The sequence below is a fragment of the Lottia gigantea genome (genome assembly GCF_000327385.1).
Source record: "Lottia gigantea unplaced genomic scaffold LOTGIsca_2, whole genome shotgun sequence".
NCBI lineage: Eukaryota > Metazoa > Mollusca > Gastropoda > Lottiidae > Lottia > Lottia gigantea.
Window position 1 is genome coordinate 6,853,422 of NW_008708400.1, and position 23,844 is coordinate 6,877,265.

Below are 23,844 nucleotides of genomic sequence, written 5' to 3' on the forward strand. Positions count from 1 at the left end.
TTGAGCTTTTATGCTATTTTTATGCAACAATTTGTGTGAAATTCTGGTCATGATATTGCCTATGAATATATTTTTGTTTTCAATTGATTTTGCAAATCATCTCTTTTCAAAATGTGAAATCCTGTTACCAAGATATTAAGAATATGTATGGATCTACTTCCATAATGATGTTGAACTCAAGCTTCTTCAGACAAACAATATGGAACCAATAAACCAATATCCCAAGAGTTCTCCCGCGCCCTGCTTCTTCTCTCTAACAATGATGTATCAAGATTAACGTGGACGATAAACGTGTTTAGTAAGCGATATCAGTGATAAAAGTTGTTTCCATTACTGCCAAGTAGATACAGAGAGTTATTGACTTTATCAGCAACTTTAAACCATTTGTTTATTCTACCAATTGACTAATGACCTTTATAGTGTATTAGTCATACCTTCTTCCAGAGATCTACCAATATTCTTTCCTTTGTAAGACATATAGAAGTAGAAGAGTTAACACTTAAGAACTACTACATATACTACTATTGAATTTATTACATGCAACGTTTCGAAATACACACAGATAGGTCCAAACGTTATCTTATTTTTACTTGAAAACGTTAGCTGTATGTGTTTCGAAACGAATTAGTATGTAATAATTTTAGAAGTAGTATATCCATATATCTTTTGTTCTTAATATTCTTTCTGTACAGTCAGTGTATGATGTATGGGGCTGTAAAATGATATCCATCCGAAGATGACTGTTGATGTAATGTGACTGTTGCTTGATATTTTATGCTGCTGTATGTTAAATCCGTTACCAAATAACATCTGGGATTCTTACGAAAAATAAATAATTCCTATATGTTTGTTTAGAATTCCAAACTTTTCCGTACAAAATGGCGCTTTCGGCTGATAAATGCAAGTAGGTCTTACTTTAACACCATCCTTTCTGTACTTTTACTTTCCCCATAATGAGTTCAAAATCAGTTTTGAAATATATCATAACTTCTTTCAAGTTCTGTACTGATGTTTGTTTTTCGTATTTTTAGGGATATTGGACAGGATGGAGATATTAATGTGTTTTGAAAAAGTTGGCATCCAATCAGTATGAATAATAGATAAGGATACAAATAAGATGCAGGTTTTTGCATTTGGATTCTTAGATATATATCTTCGCCGTGATAATGTCCTACAATCGATAGATATTCAAATGTTCATAAATATCTGATATGCTTTATCGAGTCTGATCTCGCCAATAACCCTCCATAGGTCACGCGACGTATTTGGCAGACATTCAAAATATTCTACAAAAGAAAACTGAAAGTAGACGCGATATATTGTCAGAAATAGCAGAATTTTATTGTAAGAAAAATACATTACGCCATATTGCTACTCGTAAAAAGTTTCTGAAATTGATGAATGTTTTTGTTTGAGAGTGTGTCAAGAGCAATTTCATTTTGTTTGAGAGTATTTTCACATTGATGCCTTTAAAAATGTATTTTGTTATAGGCTATAAAACACAATATTGATTAGAACTGGGATGTTTTTATTCTATGTTTTTAATTATATTTTCTTAGGTAGTGAACCGTATGAAAGTTACATAGTTACTCATCAAGACCCAATTTAAAGAGTCAAAAAAATTCTAAGATTTTCTTTTGAAAATAAGCCATATTCCGTAGTTCAGTAATCAATGAAAAGAATATAAAGAAGAAATTGTAAATAATGTAAGTAATATGTTTGGGTTTTTTTTCTGAACCAAGACATTTTAAACTGAACACGGTTCCGTGGCATTCTTTTTTTTTTTTTTAATCTATATAAGCATTATTATTATTCAGAGTCTTATAATATAAACCATATTATTCAAAGTTCCACGGGATTTCTGCATTTGTCAAAATTCCAATGACTGGGTAAAAGAAAAAGATGCCCACTGTAGGTAGGTTATGACTAAATTGAAAGACCCAAAATATAGCCCTAACTATTTTTGAGTCGTATTTCATAACATTATTGCGAAAGAGAAGCCAAACTTGTTCTGTGTGTACCTGACCTTTTGATAAGGTTTGATTGACAAACAAACTCAGAGAAAACATTTAAATGCAGACAGTTCTACATTAAATAAACTTACAAAGATTGAAGTTTGAAAAGTTTAAATCAAGATAATATATTTTTAAAAGCTTTCTTAAAAAATGATGAAATAGAAGTTACGCAATATCAAATTTGAACAAAGTAATTAAGACAATGCAGGTGCTAAAAGCTTTACACTTGTAAAGAATGATAAATGTATAAATAAGGTTAACCTTCGTTACTTTTAGTAAATATAATAACAAAATAATGATGCCAATAATAAAAATATATGACCTTTATGACTAGTTAACCGAGACTCTTATTGGATAGTTTCAATACTCGATCATCCAGCCCATCGATTTCTATTGAAATTTTTACTGATTAAAGATCTTTACAAAAGACAAAGACATTTTCATACTATCATTCTAAAATAACCCAGTTTGATACAAATATCAAAGAGAAAGTTGGTATACTCAGCTACCATGTAAACAGAACTGAATCTACAAGAAAAAACTTTTTGTCGAGTACTAATTGATCGATTTCTTATAAAAAGTTGCAATGACGTGAGTCATAAGTAAACTGTCCTTCGTTCAAAAACACCAAAAAAGTAAAGCAGAAGTCTTTCACGAACAGATAAACAGCTTTGTTTACATTTGTGTCTGTTATGCCTTTGGAAGCCTTCTCTTGTTTATATACTTTGACACTATTTTCTCCAAATTGCCTATATTTTATTAATATTGACAGAACTTCAAGGGCCTGTGGATTAACTATCGAGTTGGAACTTTCCCCAAAGAGTATTGAAAAATAATTTGGAAATGTATCGGCATATTTTTGTCAGTCAGTTTGTGGATTTATGAAATTCCTTTGGTTGTTAATGCGATCAATAATGGAAACTGATTAAATTGTATACATGCTGTTAGAATCAGATTGCATTCATTGACACCAATAGGCGTTATTAATATGTTCTATGTTTAAAATGGCTATTAAGCTAATCTGTAATTGTACACAGAAACACTACTATTATATCATTAAAATAAATCACCTTTCGTCTAAACCATTAATCTACATGTACTTACACAGATAAATGTTGAAACGTATAGTCTGAAGTACAGAAAGGTATCAATTTCTAGGAAATAAGATGGATTGAATGTAAAATATGAAATATAAATCAGACATTAACAATGTAAATAATACTCCATTATTCATAGTATCTTCAAAGTTAAAACCACACTTTAAGCAGTGGCGATGCCAGCTTTCCACGTCTGAGGGTACAAAAAAGGAAAAAGGGAATAGATTGACTCTATGGAAGGGGGATGGGGGGCTTTTAAAGTTGAAACCCTCCCATGGAACATCTGAGTTTGTTTGTTCTCACACCAAAGAATTTTTAATTGATTTATTGCATTCTGACACATATTTTGGTGCAAAAACGGAAAAAAGATCATATTTTCAAATTAGTTTGAAATGAGCAATTGCCCCCTGTACCGTCACTATCGCTGTCACTGACTTAAGGCCTACCAACTTTATATATTCAAACAGTTGTTTCGATCTCCCTGAGGTGCATTAGTAATGTGACAGCCAAAAACTTACAGATTGCTATTAAAAATTCAAAATATTGGAATCGTAGAAATAAACTGAATATAATTGTTACCTCGCTACAATAGTTTAACAGAAAAAAATCTCAAATTCAAAAAGTAGTTTAGATTGAACAGAAAAGCCTTCAGCTTAAAAACCAATGTGTTTTAATACAAATTACAAATACGGTGCTCAGATGGTTCTAGAGGCGGTTGACCTTCCGGATGCTTCAAATCATTGACCATGTGTATCCATTTCCTCGACAAGTATTATCTATGATAAGTGTTAAGTGCTAATATCAAGTTATTAGATGTAATTGTACTTTATCGAATCCGAAACCATCTGGCTCCATTTACTGAGAGAAAATTAAGTATGGAACATGATATTATTTCTGGACGTTTTGGCAAGGGAAGATTAAGTCCTGATAGTCAAGATTCTGATACCTTATAGCCTCCAGCTTCGTCTATCCTCAGACGTTATTGTGTTTAGTTTCAGATAAGGACAATGTTTGTTACGGAAGTAAATTGTGATTCTAGATTTACTCAAACACTGTTATTTTGTCACAAGGAAAAGATTGTTAGTCACATGACAAAAACGAAGTACCACTCGAGAATTCTGTTTTAAAATTGAATGTAGAGATATCTAGTTTTTTAAGGCTACTCATTTCTTATACAGCTGTGTTCTAGAAGCTTAAATGTTACATAAAAAATAAAGTCAAGATTTTAAAAAATGATGATAGAATTAAGAGTGTATATCAATTTGAGCGCTCGTATAACTTTCACCGTTTGCAAGTGTAGCTATCCATGGGATTCCATTCTTTGTCCTATTTACCTAAAAAATCCATTAGAGTCCCAAAACCCATACAAAATAAAATCTCTATACTTTAGTCAGTGAATGGTTTTAATTAATCATCATATTCATACACCTTTCCTGTTTACGGTTAAAACCTTCCGCTTCATTAAGTTCGATATTGATCTCGCTCTTCTACTTCCGGTTCAATCGATTTTAATGATCAACTGCTGTGTGGATTAGTAACACTGCTTGATCATTGGTTGGCTGTAATCATATTATCCAATGGCAAAGTGGAACTAAAAATCGGATTAAGTATTATACATCATGATCACATGAAAGAAGACGTAAATCACGAGTGATTTTGGAAATAAAAATGTTGAAACACACCAGATGTGAGAAGATGCTATCGTGGATTTAATTAAAAACATGCATAGCCTGAACGAGTTTCTTCAGAACAAATCTCAAATTAAATGAAAGTCAGCTACATTCTAATGAAATATCATGAGCTATATTTGCCTGGAATTCGATCTTGACGTAGGTAATATAGGTGGACTTTCGAAACAACGTTTTTATTAATCTCTGAACCACTGAAATTCATTTTTTTTATCTTAATCAATTAAGACCAAACGTTTTCCACTATCGACTTTGAATACAGGGTGTACAACCCCTTTGCCAGCATAAACCTGTCTTGCCAGTGGAATAGAAAATCTTCCATTTAGTTTCCTATAGAACGATATTCGCCAGTCGATTCTCCTTTTGAATATTTATACTTGTCTTGATGTGTAATTAGGTGATCTAATGTCATGTGTTATTCAATCACGGTATTAATTCCGCCATTTTATTATATTAATGTCTGATCAGTCACATAATTCTATAAAGCACGAGACAGCAGACGATCAGATCAGAATTCAAAATATTCATATGCATAATATTTAACGAAAACGTCTATTGCTATTTGCTTTTTATGTCATAGTCTAGATTTTGAGGTGCCCTCAGACAATAACGATTGATGATCGTTGCGAATAAGGATAGCATCCAATAAGTTTGGCAACCATAAGCTACTGGTAATCTCAAAGGGGTTGTAGTTGAAATAACGGTATTTGAATCCGAAAACTCTTCATTCGGAGCACTTACAACTTCTGTTTGCACCATTCCTCATTCGGTACATCGTTCAGAATACTCATGAAAGAAAATAGCAATTTACAAACTTAAGCGAAGTAGCAAGCCTTAATAGATACAAATGTTGCTAGTAAAACCCACCTTCACGATGCCACGCTATTACGAACTACGTCTTATATTAGTAATAACTTGACATTGTAAAGATGCTCAAAAACTAAAAATTGTCCAATCTAAAGACAAATATCACTTCACAAGTAAGAGGAAAAAGTTATGTCTGCAGAGCCTGAAAAAGCTCTTCATAAAACCCAAGAACAATACTTTTCATTTCCTTTAAATCCAATTACCAATCGATAGTAAAGAAGGTAGTAGTGGTCTGAATATGATGTAAAAATATTAATCATGATAAATGTCAAACACAGAATAACCAATATATTGATTACTATCATATTGTATTACATGGAATACTTTTATTATCAAATCTTATACATTATATTACACTTTGTTATTAGTTTGACATTTTGGCACCCATGAATATTTTTAGGAATTTTACATTTTGTATCATTTTGAAAGGGGACAGAGATTTATAACAACCTGTTCTGAAACTTAACTGAAACTTGAAATACATCAAATTGTTTTTATATCGTTACTGCCAATCAAAAATATCTGGTCACATGTTGTTTGTTCGTGGATTTGGTTCCAGACAATTATAGGAAAGTTTAACGGGAGTTTAGTTTCCCCATACCGCAATAAAGGCAGATAATGTCATTATGTATCACGAAAACAAATTTGGTCCTAAGGGTCGGCAATACCAGTCTGGTGTTTAAAGGGTTAAATATATAACCTTAGTTGACGGACCATCATTGCTTTCCGATATCTAAAAAAATCATTTTCAGTTGCTAAAAACTTTCCATACTGCACGTATCATTAGAGCATAAACATCTTCAACATTTTCATCACTAACAATCGATTTTGGGTTTTAATAAATAGCTAGAACTGACGTATCAGTTTGATTGGTGAAGATTATGTATCAAAATGTATCAACATGGTTTTGGCCCGAGGGAAATTCTTGGCCAGCAGAAAGCCACTTATTAAAATCAATTTGGATTCCCTGGTTGTTGGCAATCTTTTAACGCTTCTTGATTGATTTTTGTCGACAGCAACTGGCTGTTATTGGCTTCTGTTTAATGAACGTGGATTTTACAGAGAAAATAAGTAAATAGTACCCTAGGCAAAATACAGGTTTGTGACCCATCTATTGACAGATGTAGATTTGGAAATCGATTTCAGGAATTGTGTTTGAAGTAAACGTTTGAAAGAAATTTGGGTTGTGGCATCTCTTCTATAACAAACAATGAAAAATCCAATGGGTGGTTGTATGCAGGTTTCAAAATATCGGGCTATTGAGTTTATTGTTATGTACACTTTTAACTTTCACTTCCCCATAGTGTGAAAATTACATTTCATCCCCTTCTTAAGTAAAAAATACCGTACTATACATAGTAACAATAATTGTCTATAATTGAATTTAAACTTGTATCCTGGTTTAAAACAGAAATAGATCGTTGAGAGACGTGAAAGACTTTATTCGTGCTGTTCAAAAGTGTAATAATCGTTTCTAAATTACCCTTAATCACATATACGAATTGCTAAAAGGTTCTCTGTATCTTTGGTAGAAAGACGACAGTCACAGTTACAATTGATAAACTGTATTAGTCTCCGTAAGGCTTAAAGAACACCATGACTCATTGTAATGCCATAACAAATGCATGCTGTGGATATCCGTAATCGTAAACTAAAATAACATCCATCTACAATCAACATGGCATAAACTGAAAAACACCCATCTGCACACCCCTTTATTCAAGAGATCAGAATATTTATCTATTATTATAGTGATTCTAGTGAAGGGTGCTACACCTTTTACCTCAAAATAAAAAAAGGTAATCCCAGACTGTACTTCTCAAGTGGTATGTAACCAATATCTTTCATCTCTCTCTTTTCAGGAAAAGAAACGAATAGAAATGGAGAGACGATGGAAGAATTTATCGACCTGGATGAGATGTTTGGTTACCATGTAGCAGATAAGAAGGAGATTCCCCTCGGACACGATCAACTGGAGATAAAAATAACAGCACGTCCTGCCACTCCAGGACCAACATCCACAACCACAGCACAAACTAATGACGTCATCACAGATACTGATGACGAAGATAATGAAGCCATATCCGGTGCTGGATCTGGTTCTGGTATGGATGAAGATGAAAGCGAGGCGAAAAACAACGAAACCAGCCTTACATTTTTAGGTAAGATCTAATAGAATAGGGCAATTGAAAATCAAATTTTCCAGGAGTACATTTTTTTTTAAAGCATTAAAAGAACCACAAAAATCTAGAATATTTATACCACCTTTCCAAATAAAAAGAATATCTTTGTTCCAACCAAATCTACAACTCTATCAATCACAGAAAACCAACCTACGTAAATAATAGACTGATATGTCTACATTTCCGTTATTTAAAAGAAATACCATGACAGGGACTCCGGAGGAAGCATCTGGTAGAAGATGAAGCGCGTGTGTCATGTTTTATGTCAAAACGTCAAGAGTACAAGCAATCTGCATGCCACACCACATGTGTTCAAATTATATAAATTTTTTCTTCTCAATTTCTTTGCACTAGTGGTATTTTAACTTGGTCCTGAGAAATTCATAGTTATATAGCGTAGTTTCGTATCGTCAAACTTCGGAGGTTTTTTTCGTGTTCCAGTCTAAGATATGTCTTTCAATTGTCAATGGTAATCCCACGAGTAATGCGACTCGCTTAATATCCTTTTAACTTCTTCTCAGTCCAGTTTCGGTTTGACTTAACCTTTATTTCATTGGCTAATCACTATGTAGATAACCAATAATATTCCAAATTAACCATTCTGTAGGAGTCGGTAAAGAATACCAAGCTGAGATAAATAGAATTGAAGTGTGAATGACACTGAACATATTAATCAAATTGGAACTACACAGGCGTTCGACAATTCTATTAGATCTGACTGGATTCAGTCAATACAGATGCCTGGTTTTTCATTAAAATAACAGACAGATTTAAAATTTCCTATCAAGTTAAATGTCTTTAAAATGTCACCGATAATTGTCTTAAACAACCTGACTGGTGATATCTTCAATTCCAACCATTGATATTGTTTTTTTTTCTATAAAATGTGTCACACAATTTACTGTAAACTTCCATTTCATGTTATTTGTGCACACTCCCACACGGAATGGTTAGTGTCAATTCACATGTCGCTAAGAACCATTTCAAAGTCCCGAATGATTCGGGGTACAATTAATTGTACATTTGTAAGACAGGTACAAGTTCGGGTAGTCTTAGAAACGAGCTTTATGGAAAAATTAACAATTTCCAAAATAAGATGTATAATATAACTTTCATATATGACCATAATGAAACTTTTCATATCTATTTTAGATTCGGAAGGTGTTCAGTTGAACAGTGGCGAAGGTAAAATTCATGAATCAGAAGATTTTATCTTAACAGGAACAACACTGCCATCAAAAGGTACATATAATCTAACTAAAAATAAGCATTCTACATCCTCCATTATGCACACGTTTATGAGATTTATCCCGTGAAAGAATTAAAGGGATTTTAAAGAAGTTCTCTTTGGAGGAGTCCACTTCTATATTACGTTTACTCTCGATTTTGCCAGGCTTTGGGCGAGATTTTGATTAACGGAATTGTCTTGATTGTACCGATATTTATTATCTCTGAACTTTGTATGTGTATTGGGTCCATTTATGGTTTCTATTCGCATCATATGTGGTTCCTGTAATTTAGAACTTCTAAACTGTATCTCAAAGGCTAATATGTTAAGCAGTTTTTTGCGACTGTGACATCATAAAATACTAGTGGAATTTTAACACCCTCAATCGAAATAGTTCATTTGGATGTTAACAGTGTCCCTGATACACACCTACAATCCCATTAACATACCGTGCTAATTTGCGATTAGGGAAACGACATCCAATAAAGCTTACAATTTTGACCTTTATAGATAAGACTGCTTTCTAACATGGCCTCTTAATAGATTTATTACATTTTGTCTGCCACTAAAGTATACCCTGAAGCATCTTCTCATCATAGAAAGCTTCACTGCGTTGCGCGACGATGTTTCCCCATCGGAAACATCTATGTATTCCAATTTACATAAAGGACAGCCTGTTTACTTAATGCTGACTGTTACATCCTTTCAGCTACAACTCGTGTTTCAACAAAAGCCACAGATGCTGGTAAGTATACTTTAACCATCATCATCATCAGCCTCAGCATAATAGATTTTCATCATCAGCATCATAATCAGTCAATAGCATAATAAATCATCGGCATCGTGAATCTTATAATACCAGCATCATATATAGTCAGACATCGGCATCATCTTAAAACATCAGCATCATAAATAGTCAATCATCGGCATCATCATCGTGAATCTTAAAACATCAGCATCATAAATAGTCAGTCATCGGCATCGACATCATAAATCTTAAAACATCAGCATCATAAATATAGTCAGTCATGGGCATGGACATCGTGAATCATAAAACATCAGCATCATAAATAGTCAGTCATCGGCATCGACATCATAAATCTTAAAACATCAGCATCATAAATATAGTTAATCATCGGCATGGACATCGTGAATCATAAAATATCAGAATCGCCAATCATCAGGCCGCGTATTCTCGAAACGATCTAAGCGTTAGGATGTCCCGAGTTTTCATCGCTAAGATCGTTTCGAGAATAATTATGTTGCCTTCATCATAAATCTTAAAATATCAGCATCATAAATAATCATTTACATCACCTTTGGCAGCAGCAACATCATATTTAATCATCAGCATCATAAATGGTCAATCATCAGCATAATAAAATATGAATCATCAGCATTCCCATTGACATCAGCACTAGCATGAACATCGACAATTTCCTGATAAATTGAATTCGCTGTTATAACCGTACTATGATAGTAATCGTACTTATTCCACACATTTAGTTTTTACAAACTAATCAAGTAATGGCGAATGACAATAATATATCACGATAACGCTATTTTGTATTTTAATTAGATTCATCATATTGTCACGAAATTCGTACAAATATAACACGAATTTATATAAGCAACAAGCGTTGGTAGGTGCAATACGAACGTGTTAATTTCACCGAATTTATTGATTTAATGTGCCGATTTATATACTTCGCAATCTCAATACAATCAAATCAACATTGAACGTTATATTAAAATTGTGTATTGTTATTAAAAATGTAAATGATGGATTTTTTTTATTTAAAACTCGTGGAGACAGTTATCTAAGTTTTAGTAAATCGATTTAAATGATTTTTTTTTTAATGAAAAATGAAACTTTAAATATTAATAAATCTGTCATAACTATTTTTCCATTTCCCTAAAGACTGGGCTAATCCTAATGTCATGAAATCAATTTCGCTTACGACAGGGTTTTTTAATGAGTTTACATATTGACAATGATGATTATACAACAGTTGTGTCAAGATAATCCCATGCCTATTTCTATACAGTCTGTACTTACATAGCAATTGTGGCTGTTTCCATTATTACAAATGTATTTTTCGCGTTTTATTGGACGTGCAGCAAGTTATCGTGGTGTGCCTTCTCTGCAATCCATCCGTCCTCATAAGCCCAAACAGTTCTTGTTCTGAAAATTTATCTGTATGCAGATGTTTATTCCATCCATTTCGTACATTATGCAGTATACAAATTAAATTTTATCTTTTCGTATTTTGAGAGTCAAAATAACCTTTATAATTTATCGCGACGATCTGCTAATCAGATTGTAAATTTTCACGATAGATTTTGACAGATAAGTAACATTAAGCAAAGCTCGGTTGTCTCTATAAACCATAATTAACTATGAACTGTATGGACTATAGAAATAGCTTGATCCAGTGTAGCCTAATATCTTATACTAGAACGTGATTATTTGATTATTATTAAATTATTTTATATGTCGTTGTTGAGATCAATCTGGAGTCTACAATGTGATTAGTAACGTTATGTATACGTTTTATTTAAAGGGAGGGAATTCCCAGCAATTTTATTGGACCTCTGAGGAGGCTTATAATAATTCCTTAATTCTTTAATTATGACAATGTCTTATCGGTCAGAGAAATTGGGAGACGGTGGCCCATGTAAGGTGTTCGGCTGCACTGTACTTCGAAGCATTGCATGGTGGTACAATGAGTACTTCTCAATCTAAGAGAATCTCCCACAGGTCCATTGACTAGTATCAATGCACATCTGTTCCTCATTCACTTCCTTTCTAATATCCATATCAGAAACTCCTTGCTACTGTTTTCGTGAATCATTTTTTTTCCCAAAAAACTGTTCCTCCACACTCTTCTCTACTGTACTGACTTATCCACCATTGACCAATATACCTTCGACCTCTGCAATGTTCCCCCCCTATTATTTCCTCCCATATAATTACTCATTCTTCCTTTTTACTACCCCATGTTTGACAATTCCTCCCTACTTGGTCGTGTCTCTTCTTCCTGCCGCCGTCTATTCTTATTAATATTCCACTCTATTCCCCTCTTTATCTTGCTGACTTCTCTTCTGCTTGTTCTTCGCCGTGTTTTTACTCCTTTCCCATGGTCTCTACTTCCTTTAACAATCCCAAGCGTCTTTCTTTTTTTTGTTTATCTTCTACTTCCCTCTTTATCTATGTTTCTCAACTTCAGCCTTTCTTTCGTCGTTCTCCTTCTCTCTGGCACTTCTACCCCTATGTTTTTCTCTCTCTAATTTCCGACATGATTAGCCAAAATCAAAATTTATCACGGCTACTCAAATCAAATTGTATGATTTTTATACGAATTTTGCCTAATCTATTAATGTTAGGCAACGTTCGGTGGTCTCTATAAGCCAATATAGTAATATGGACAGTTTAGTATAAAGTAGCTGATGCCATTGAATCGTTTAGTCTATAAATTTCTGGATCCATTGCATCATTATTTTACATCGTTATTATCAACAATATACATCATCATCGGCAAGATCTATATGGAGTCGTCTTTCTAAACAATTTGAATTTCCACCGAATGTAAATGCAATGTGATTTATGTTAACCAATCGAGACTAATGTTTCAATCTAATTGACATCATGCCTTGTTAAAAATGTATCATAATTATTTTTCAAGCACCAACTAAGAAACCGGAAGCAGTACATGACCGTCAAGATAATGAAGAGGGTGCTGCGGATGGTGATATTGTCAACTGGGTTCTGCCAGGTACGATTTAATTCTCTTCCACAATATCTTTTGTAATTGTAGATTTCTTCCAATCATGTATAAATCCCAATCATTTAAGCAGCGAAATTGTTGCTGTTGATATGCTTTCTCATTTGAAACATCCACGTGTCAACTGTTTTGCGCCTGACACGGAGTTAAATGTAAGGTTCAATTCGTCCATGTTCTAATCTCTATGCTTTTAACTTTACTTTATTAAAATGTTTTGACAATCTTATTTGATTGAAAATGTTGGCCATTGAGTCTGTTGGCCTTTCATCGTTTTGCTGTAGCTATTTGTTAACTATAATCCTTCAAATGTACATAATCCACTTCCAGAAGAGGGTCGGGATGATGATGAAGATGAAGATGACGATATGGCGGATGGTGAGGAGATGATGAAGATAGATGGTGGAGAACAGAAACTTGTTACTACCACTCTACCACCCACATATAAACCAGAAATACCAGATATATTTGTACCACCCTATCTACCAGTTGAAGGTACGCGGAGCTTGTATCTATGATAGATTTCAGTTGAAATCAAACTGAAACAAACGTGAAAGCCCATAAGTACAGATATACGATGAGGCATCATAGACAAATCAGTTTTGCAGTTGTAACAGTTGTTGAGAGTCATTTGGAGTAATTGCCGGGGTCTCCGGTAAAGACTTAAAGCTAGCGATTTCTTTTTCACGAGTATTATGTAGGTTTATAGTGTTATAAATACTTTATTCCCAAATCTATTCAAAATAAACGAAAATACGAAAAGGGTTGAATAAGGCTTTGTCTATATTACCCTTTTCTGACGGGTGGGTCGGTGTACTGATAACTTTTTTATCATCTGGGTTACTTTTGAATATTTTGTTCATTATCTGACGTCTATCGTTTCAGCAACGGATCCCTGCCAGAAAACAGAATGTTATTTTGGAGCTGTTTGTAAATCTCGAGATCTGGATCACATCACCTGTAGCTGTGAGTTCAACTGCACCAAAGAAGACCTAATAGATATATGTGGAACCGATGGTGTTCTGTACCCTAACGATTGCTTCAGACGCTTGGCTTCATGTCAACAACAAAGGACCATTGACACTGCAGAGTTGAAATCTTGTCCAGGTTTGTGATGTTTCTATTCTTCATTAATAATGACAAAATAAATCAGGTCAAATGTTGAAAAAAATATTTCGATTAAAGCTTGTCTTTATGTCTTAGTGTAAAAGGTTACAAGATTTATGCTATACGAAAATGTAAGTGCATCTGAGAAACGGCTTAGTGGAGCATCAATTCTTAACCAGTATTGAATTCCACTGGTAAAATCGGAAAATGGAGAAAAAAGAACGTCGTCTTTGATAAAAAAAAAATACGTGTGCAGAGTGACCTTTGCAGAAACGTTAAAAGTCATTGTATACAGTCAGATAATAAAGGGTACATAGCTTATTGCAAGTATATACCTAGGTCAGAATAACAGAGATTCCATGTCGAATGAAAACAAAAACAACAGTCACACTTTCCAAGATTTGTTATATCTTATTGTCTTCATTTGATATACATGATGTGTAAAATATGTGGTTAGTTTACTCCAAAAAGATCAAACTAATGAAGCGCGCATGATCGCAAGTTGTCAAACAGGAGTCATATCGTCTGGGATTGTGTTATTTTATCTTTTCATTGGATTTCACTATCTATCTAACTGTTCTGTTCTCACTCTTGCTCTATTTCTTGTGAACACGAGAATCAAAAGATTTTAGCAGTTAACAAATTTAATCATCAAATATTCAACTCGACTGAATTCCCTCGAGCTTACACAGTTTCTTTGGAAACCATTTCATATCAAATGAAAACGTTTTAATTTTATAGAAAATAATTTTCGTTTCGGTAAATTACTAATATCATGCAAACAGCAAAATATAATTACGGGATCGATTGAATTCAACGTTTTTCGTTAAAACAAAAATCCTAGTTTTGTCATGCAATTTTATCATCCGATACAACTTCCTTATACAGTTATTTCCGCAGTCGAGATATCCACTGGTGCAATTTAATTTGATTTCTCCGATTTCAATAGTTCCGGAATAACGTCAACTATTGGATCTTAACTAGGATTAGATAGAAATGTTCAAACATTTGTACCAGAACAAACGGCGTCTGAGACCCCAACCTAGCCACATCCCGAATACACAAGTCTCTCCCATGGACGCTGATGTCATTATTCATTGATTATTGCTGAAAACTTTTATTGAATCAATTTTTCTAATATTTTTTTTTATTATTCATCGACATCCTTTTTCTTACTTTATATAAATTAGTTTTATCATATTTGTTTGGTGGATCTTTTTAATAACATAGGAAATTATCACATGGTCAGAATGACCAATGTCTCCCAAGGACAACCAAGGGAAACTTTAATAACATCTTGTCTCGGACTAGGCTGTGGAACTAGTTTAAAAGCAGTCTGATGATTGACAAAATGGTGCCGTTGGCTAAACGAAAGATTAATGATGCACGATTTTGGCAAGTTTCCAACTCGAAACCTCCGTATCCATTGGCAATGTCGTGAGATTAGGAAATATAATATTACATGCAATGAATAAATGCCAACATAATGTTTTAAATAGAATTTAAATGAAATAACCTGAATAATACATAGCCTTATTCAACCACATTTCAATTCAAATAGCTTCTACTTACTATATTTCCCTTTCTATATGAATGATCTCAAATTCAATTGCAGTCGTATAAAACGAGTAAGAAAATATACTTATACATTTGAATAAAATGAAAAATCTGTTTATAAGGTTGGTCGTTGAGAAACCTAATTATAAACATGTTATTAAATCACATTTCTATCAATTTATGTTTCAGCTGAAATTCAGTTGCAGTTTTAAAAACGTAAAACGCATTATTTGACTTGTTATTTGATTTGACTAATATTAAATCTGTATAAAATTTGTCGTTGTGGTATTTTTAATATTTAAATCAAAAGAATTGTACTGAAAATATTTAATGAAATGGTGTTTCTGATTGCAACTCCAATCAAACAGGAAAATTCAAACTGTCTTATATATTTCAGATTACAGTTTAAAACACCCCGATTTACCAACTTGTCAACTCGTTGATGGTACGTAATTTTCTTTTCTACCAGTATCTGAACTTCATACAATGTCTCTGCATTTTTCGTTCTGTATCATATTAACTGACTTACAATATGATCATCTGTTTTTTCTGGATCAACAATGCATTCAGGATATTTAATAAATCAAACGAAGAAAACCTTTGTCCCAGAAAGGGTAGAGTGACATCTTGACTTTCTCTTTGGTATTTTATTATATACGTTATTTAATCCAATTAATTTGAATGTGTGGAATCCTATTTCCACTGCTATTTGTGAACTTGTTAAGCTCTTAGTTGAAGAGTTACATTAGGGTAGATAATCCATTGATAATCTATTAATACTTCAGACATATTTGTTAACCTCGACTAATCCATGATGAGCTTGTTTAACGAACCATTCCTATGTTACACATTGTATGGAATGTAACAGACTTAGTCAGTCAATATCCAATTCAGTCTTTGATAACAAAGTTATATCACGGTCCACTATTTTACTAGTCTGATACTACAGCTTCATGAATCATGGACTTATGGACAAGGCTAACACCTCCTGATTTCAAATGACAAAACTTTATTTTTTGTGCTATTGATATCTTGTTTTGCAAAATTTCACAAAACCATCTGTACTTACGCATGTTATTGCTGTTTGGGGTTATCTAAGTTGACAGTATTATTCGTTAGGTGATGTCCGATATCTCATCCATATCTTACACTCTATGCGTTTCGAGCATCATTTATTCGTTAAACTATCATATTTATGTACCCCATCTACATAGCAAATATATATTACCACGATATTCTCGAATTCAATGTTTGAAAGCTTTCGTTTCTCAGCCTACAGACCACAAAAAGGACTGTCAATGTTACAAATAGTTGGTTTCCAACAATGTCAATTACATAAGTCTATAAAATAAATGAAATGAAATGAAAGGATATATTTGATTGCCATAATTCACTTAATAGAAGAGTGAGCGAAAAAAAAACCACAGAAAACTCTAACCAAGCTCTATGTTTTGATGTATACTAAAATAAAATGTCTCAATTGCAGCACCACGCTGGGGCAAATGGTCGCAGTGGATCCGACATGGCGATGTGGATATACGACTAAGATCCTGTGAGGTATCAGGTTTCGTAACTACGGGTCATTCAGCTTGTGAAGGTTCAAGAGTAGAAGCTAAAGCCTGTAAGCTGAAACAGATTGGTAAATGTAGAAATGACATCGGTAATGAAACTAGTCAGATGAAGTTTGCTTGTGATGGTATTGATGTTAAAGATACAATTAATGCTGGTGAGTTTGTGTAGGCTACATATAATACGATGATCCAAACCGACCAACCACACTAGCTTTCTCAAATCAACAATACCAAACCATCCAATTGATCCAAATCCTACAAAGTACCGTCATTATATCAACATTACCCTAGGCTGTGAATTTAGCTTGGGCTGGAAGCTGTCATTAACTTGTCGTCGACAAACCACACCAACGGGAAATGACATTACAAATATTACAGATTAGAAAAGTTTCTTCAATGGAACGAAACGATCGGAGGAATCGGAAGAATATGTCAATATAATGGATTCAGATATGTTTTCACCTATTCCTCTATTCCGTTTTATAGCTTACGTTATCCATGATATTGGCATGTGCCCCATTCACGGAAAGCAGCAGAAACTTTTTTTTCCGCTTTACGATTATCGGTCGTCATAGATTTAAGTACATGTATATCTTTATGTTACAGATTTGACATTTGGTCTGGTGGCTCATGAAGACGAATGTTTATACTCGCTGTATGATCTAACCAGGAAGAAGATGGTGTTTACTGGCTGGAACATCAGTCGAGTCGTCAACCAGGGCAGCTTGAGAAGATGGTGCAACAAACCAGAGCTATACATTATGTCCCATACTTCCCTTCACAGCTGTAAGAAGAGTCTGAAAAACCTGTGCAAGCAGTCCAGAAAATGTAAACGGGGTGAAGATCAGGGCAAGAAGAGCTTGGCAGATTATGCCCATGGATGTTGGAGAAGTTTCTTAGTTGGAAATCGAATTCCTGCTGGTCTGTCCGAGTTCGAATCCCGATTCTCCTTCATCTGTCAAAGGTTTGCCCTTGATAGTAGTCTTGGCAAAGTGTTTGGACATAAAGAGAGTTATTATGGAACCATCTATGATATAAAATCCCGTATACCAGTGGTGTCAGTGGCGGCTATCAAGAATCTAGGAGATGATATGTGGCCTGATGCTCCTTATATGATTGAGCATGGTAAGTGTATTTTCACATTCGTTGATACCTTCCATATGCAGGCTTTAAATGGTTCGCTATGTTGTATTCCGTTCAATATACACTCGAAATATCAGATCTCATTGCGTCCAAAAGATTGTGCGGCATTTTTGTAGTACGATATTTATACAGGTACGCAATTATAAGCATTTTGAAAGCTTTTGCGCTTGGCATTTTAGACATTTGAAGAGTAATAATCTCAAGAACCATTTTCCCATGACAATCTCCTTACCATAGTCATAGTAGTAGACATTCAAACCGTAAGAGATCAATTTGTTTCCTATTTTCAGGTTTATTTGAAGAAGATGCTTCATTTTTCTGGTTATTCAAAAATCAAAAGAAAGGAATGATGTCGATGACGGATCTGAAGCGATGTGAAACGGATTGGCAGTGTGAATTAGGAAAGAAGCAAGCACTTCCGGTCGACTTCGAGCATTCTGGTTACCGAATGGCTCCTTTGATTTGGCCAGAGTTGATCAGTGGAGACCTGGATGCTAAGATTTCTACTTTCGCGTTAACAAATATCGCTCCAATGCATCCTTCGCTGTACCCCTCATGGAGAAATGCCATTAAGGAAATTCGAAGATACGCGATAGAACACTGCGAAATTCCACCTAGCAACCAACCGACAAATCATGCCACGACTGCGTCGACTCTTCACATTGCTTCCGGTGTAGTCGCATCAAATGATCCAGAGGAAACAATTGGAAATGATATCAATGTTCCGTATTTATTTTGGATGGCTGGTTGCTGCGTTCGAGACAAGGATGTCAAATCGTTTGCTATTTATGCTCGAAATATCGCCGAAACTCGTGTTATCTCGTCTTCGGTGTTACAACTCGAGACTTTGCTTCAGGACATATATAGAGTGAAACCAAGTCGTATTGGACCTAAAATATTCCCCGGAAATGACGGAGCGTGTGGTTACATGAAGTTTGATGATTCAGACAATCTTATTTTATAGTTCCATTGACATAATTTGTGTTTACTTCAGTCGTTAAACACCGATTTCCAGGGATAATTATGGCATTTAGACTTTCGTCAAAATTTTTTAATCGAGGATTCTAAGGAAATCAGAAACATTTCACATTTTAATTGATGATTATAGGAATTAATTCAACAGTTCTTTAGGCGAGGTGAAGTATGTATTCAGAGGAGGTAATCGAGTATCATAGCAGACAACTAAGTGGTGTAACTATTGGAATCAGAAAGAATTCACCTCTCAGATCAAAACCAATTATCCAGGCAGAAAAGTAAGGGATGTAACTCTGCATCAACAGCTTTATCTATAAAGATAAAATACACGTGACTAGAAGTTGTAATAAGTATATACCCCGGGTGTTGAACTATTAAAATCTCAAATCAATGGTGATGGTAAACTTATTTGTCGAGGTAGACAATGCTGATCAAAGAAACTGACGTGCCGCTTCAAATGTGAATGCATAGAACAAGAATGGTATGCCATTTCGCTAGAGTTTTCGATTTAAACAATCTGTTTGTCATCTTTTTGTAAGAATAGGATCACATTTATGTATATGTATCTATTGACTCCATTACTTTGATGTTTAGTACACATTGCACCAACATAGGTAAATCATGAAATGTGTTCATTGAAACTCTGCTAGCGTAGATTTGATACAAACCTATGTACAATTTGAAGATAACTCGCTTTCTGAGGTAAACATTCTCACAAAAACAACATGTAAGAAATAATATTTATGAGTTCTGTTCGAATCTGCATTTCGGGACGGTGAAAGAACAAGGGGCGATAACCGCCTTCTACACACGTTTGTTGAAGGTTCACAAATTCACAGTTTAATTCTTATATATGTACTAGTGTATTTATTATTTATTTAAATCGTGTATAAATATAATGCTAGTGAGTGAAATCAGAAAGACAAGAACAAATGAATAATGATGTACGACAACGAGCAAATGGATCAACAAGAGTTATCTCCCTTTACATAAAGAAAAGGGAAGTAATTCACAATGTTGATCCGGTAGGATTTAGTGGTAAATGTATATATGTATATAATACTTATTTGTCATTTATAGTGAAATTATCCAATCAAGCACGCATTATGGTCTGAAATTTGAGTGTTCAACCGTTTTAGAATGTTTTCATAGGCCTACATTATGAGAACATTCCTGCTTACTTCATTTCTCAGATGCCAAATCAGGTTATTTAGAATCAAATGTAGAATTGATAATTAATCATATAAGCTTTCTTTCACGAGAATACGTACCCAACGTAATCAATAATTAGATAAGGCCGTGAGGCCTTTTCAAAATAGAAACTTTTAACGGCACTTTTTAGTACGAGAGGAGTTCATATTTACAAAACAAAATGTAAAATTGACTTGGTGCAAGTGTGTAGATTGGTTGGTTTGAAAATCACGGTATAAATCGGTCCCAAGTAGGAATAAAGGAATATTTAATAGTACGGACGCGTTGAAGATCCTACGTAAGAGAAGATAATTCAGTCAGGTTTCAGACCACATCTATTTAGCTGCTGTCACTAATTGCTACTGAAATTGTTATACTATTTTAGCTATTTGTTGTTTTATTTCTAAATAAAGGTGATAATAGAATACTCATTACTCAGCTCTGTTTGTTACATTGTACGGCTTTCAATAAAATTGTCACAAAAATTAATTATGCGTTTTATACGACCACAGCATATCTCTTGTCCGTTAGGGCATTTTTACATGTGAGTGTAACAGGCCAGGTCAGGTCAGGTCATTTGATAGGAATGACTTAACTGCTATGCGTCTGTATTTAATTTTCATTCCTCCTTTAAATTTATGTCTTACCTGTTCGAATAATAGATGACATGTTATGTCCACCAGATTTGAATTTTGTTGTGATAGAAAAAACAAAAGGTAGTTTAGACAATTAATTTCATTTCAGGACGGAAAAAATAGATCACAGAAAATTTAGAAAATCATTGGAGCAACACAATGATAAATTGAATTATCACAAGGAATAGCATTGAATACTGTACAGTTGATGCTGGATCTGAAATGGAAAAAAAAGAGAAAGAGTTCTAGTCTGGTGTAGTGCTGACTTTGACTTCAATAATAACATATTGAGTTCTCGGGACTCCGTGAAGGAAAAGCTGAGGCCAAAATGACTCATCCTTTCGTAGTGTGGCATTTGTCGTTATCTTTTATATCATATAAAAATTCTTTTTTTTGCTGTCGAAAGTTTTATGAAGCTAAAAACAAAAGAGGTAGTGCGTTTTGAGGATTACCCAGTCTCGTTCAGATAAAAGCAAGATTGATCGCAATACGGTCATAGTAAAAAAGGCAATTAAACGTATATCTTACTATTTCCATAATACATAGTCCATTCTGTTGGCTTTGGGTTCAGTTTTCCATTACTATCTTTGTAAGCTTCCTGAACATAACCGGGTTCTGAATTATGACGCTTTGGTGGCAGAGTTGGAGGTGGATTTTTGGTGATCGCCGGCCACTGAATGGGAACTTTGATGGTTTGACCACCGTCTGCTTGTTTCGGAGTCGGTCCTGGATCAGCTGTTGACCATGTTTCAACTGGAAATTGAACAACTCCTGGTGTGTATCCACCTAGGTTTGGATAAGGCCTTAGATTTATTGGTCGCTTTGCAGGACCTTGTATGATGGCGTCTGGTTTTTCCATATGACCAGGAGTGACTCCGTATGCTGGAAGAAATCCAGGACGACGTCCAATAGGTCTCTGTTGAAACTTTGGATTCCTCGTTACGATATTAAGAGGCGTTGGTGTAGTTTCTGAAACAAATTAAAGGGAGAGAATTGACAATTTTTCCAGCGCAGCAATTTCATTTGAAGGAGTAAGTTAAAGTAAGACAAGTATCGTCATACATCACAAAATCCAGCCTGTTCGGATAGGTATATTTCTGGTAGGTATTTGAATGGGCAGAGATTACAGAAACTAAAGGATTTAAAGGTTTTACGTCTTGTGTATCCGCCCCTTATAAGGCTAATCAATCAAAAATGGAAAATGAACTGTTCAACATAAATTTATAGTCAATTATTGCTAATTTCCAATTTTCTAACCTTCACACTTGGCTTTTAGTCTGATAGATTCAGCTTCAAGTTGAGCTGATAGTTCATTCATCTGCTGTCTGTTACAGATCATAGCCATGTTGTTGAAACACGTTTCATACACTGGCGGTAAACTGGAAGAAGAATCAAAACTTATGCCAATGAAGAGGTCTCTTTGGGTAAAAAGTTTAAATTGCATCTAGTAAACTGTAATCATATCCATGTCCCATGATGTCAATGTTGATTGATGATTAATAAAGTCTTCTCCAGACAATAATTAGAATTTAGACACAAGCATTCGATATGTTTTACTCATAATATCAATGTTTGTTTTTAGGCTATTGCTTTACAGATCAAAATAATAATACTTACTCGCAGGGATCTTGTATCTGACTGGCGTCTGTGGCATTACAGAAATCAAACATAGCTTGACATGGATTATCTAGAAAGTTGAAAAGAGTTAGACTATGTTTAAGAGTTTTGTTAAAGCCCTATGTTTCTTCCAGGGCTTTATTATTGTTCAATAAAATTACCACTTTTCCATTTTTGTGGTAAAATTTCATTTTTACAACAAAGAGTTTTGGAAAGAAGGGGTCCTGCTGCATATTAGATTTCACAGAAAAGAACTTTAGATTTGCTACCAATAGCCCATAAAGATTAGAGAGAAATAAATTATAGACATATACCTTCATTACACATATAAGGCGCATTGTCAAAATTCTTTCTTATATTCATAGCAACGTCTTTATAATTATCTCCAATATTCTGAGTGCAATTCCCAAGCATATCTTCAACACAACTAACATATTCATCTGCAAGACTAAAAGAAAAACATCAGAAATAGATTTAATTACCTAGTTTGGTTGTTAATTTCAACCAATTATGCTAAGTTCATTTTACACAAATTTAAAGGGTACTCACGGGCAAACTAAATCTGATTCTACAACTAGAACTCCTACTGGTGATAATTTACTATAACAATTATTGTAGGCTGAATCACACACTGATTGGTCCGAGTCTTTACCTACAATTAAACAGACAAGAATTCGTTATAAAAGAATGTCTAAATTTGCAATTACATTTTTGTTTCAAGTCACCATGAAGGAAAAGGAATGCATTATATGCACATGTTTTCCAATTTGGTGGAAGTTCATTAATTCCACACAAGCTTAGACACATCTTCATTAGACAATTCTTTTTCATATTTAATTTCGTTTCACAATCGTAGAGCAAATTATCACTTGGAGCAGTATTATATTATATTATCACAGTGAAGCAATCTTTCAACCTTCAACTTTCAAGTATACAATTCCAGGACCGATTCAACTTACGTTCGTCACAGAAGTATTTGCCATCAATAAAGAACTGTTCTGTAGATTGAATGTTATCTTGTATAATGGTTGTATATGTTACATCGCAGATTGAGGCATTGATTGTCATACACGATTTATAATCCTCTAGTAAACTGAAATGAATACAATAAAGCAAATACGAGGTAATCAGATGGTATAGGATAGCGATATAACTAGCCCAGTCACAGACTTTGTGTTTTACTAAAAT

The 23,844-nt window shown here is 34.1% G+C and overlaps 2 protein-coding genes across 2 annotated transcripts in view; one reads left to right on the top strand and one right to left on the bottom strand.

Annotated features, from left to right (window-relative positions):
- Positions 1 to 878: 878 nt before the first annotated feature.
- Positions 879 to 20,893, top strand: LOTGIDRAFT_228466 (hypothetical protein; the record flags this gene model as incomplete). The annotated part of the gene is made up of 13 exons (XM_009053561.1): positions 879 to 904; positions 7,420 to 7,493; positions 7,530 to 7,829; positions 9,003 to 9,092; positions 9,788 to 9,823; positions 12,765 to 12,854; positions 12,897 to 13,015; positions 13,145 to 13,355; positions 13,746 to 13,967; positions 15,922 to 15,969; positions 17,011 to 17,250; positions 17,702 to 18,220; positions 18,529 to 20,893. 13 exons carry the CDS (start codon positions 879 to 881, stop codon positions 19,200 to 19,202), a joined length of 2,649 nt encoding a protein of 882 aa, XP_009051809.1. The 3' UTR covers positions 19,203 to 20,893.
- Positions 20,894 to 21,550: 657 nt separating this feature from the next.
- Positions 21,551 to 23,844, bottom strand: part of LOTGIDRAFT_153082 (hypothetical protein) — a gene marked incomplete at both ends in the record, with an annotated part of 31,924 nt that continues 29,630 nt past the window's right edge. The window contains 6 exons of the mRNA XM_009053562.1: positions 21,551 to 22,008; positions 22,297 to 22,418; positions 22,657 to 22,726; positions 22,971 to 23,104; positions 23,206 to 23,308; positions 23,616 to 23,749. Coding sequence (XP_009051810.1) covers positions 21,551 to 22,008; positions 22,297 to 22,418; positions 22,657 to 22,726; positions 22,971 to 23,104; positions 23,206 to 23,308; positions 23,616 to 23,749 — 1,021 coding nt within the window. The remainder of the gene's footprint in view (positions 22,009 to 22,296; positions 22,419 to 22,656; positions 22,727 to 22,970; positions 23,105 to 23,205; positions 23,309 to 23,615; positions 23,750 to 23,844) is intronic.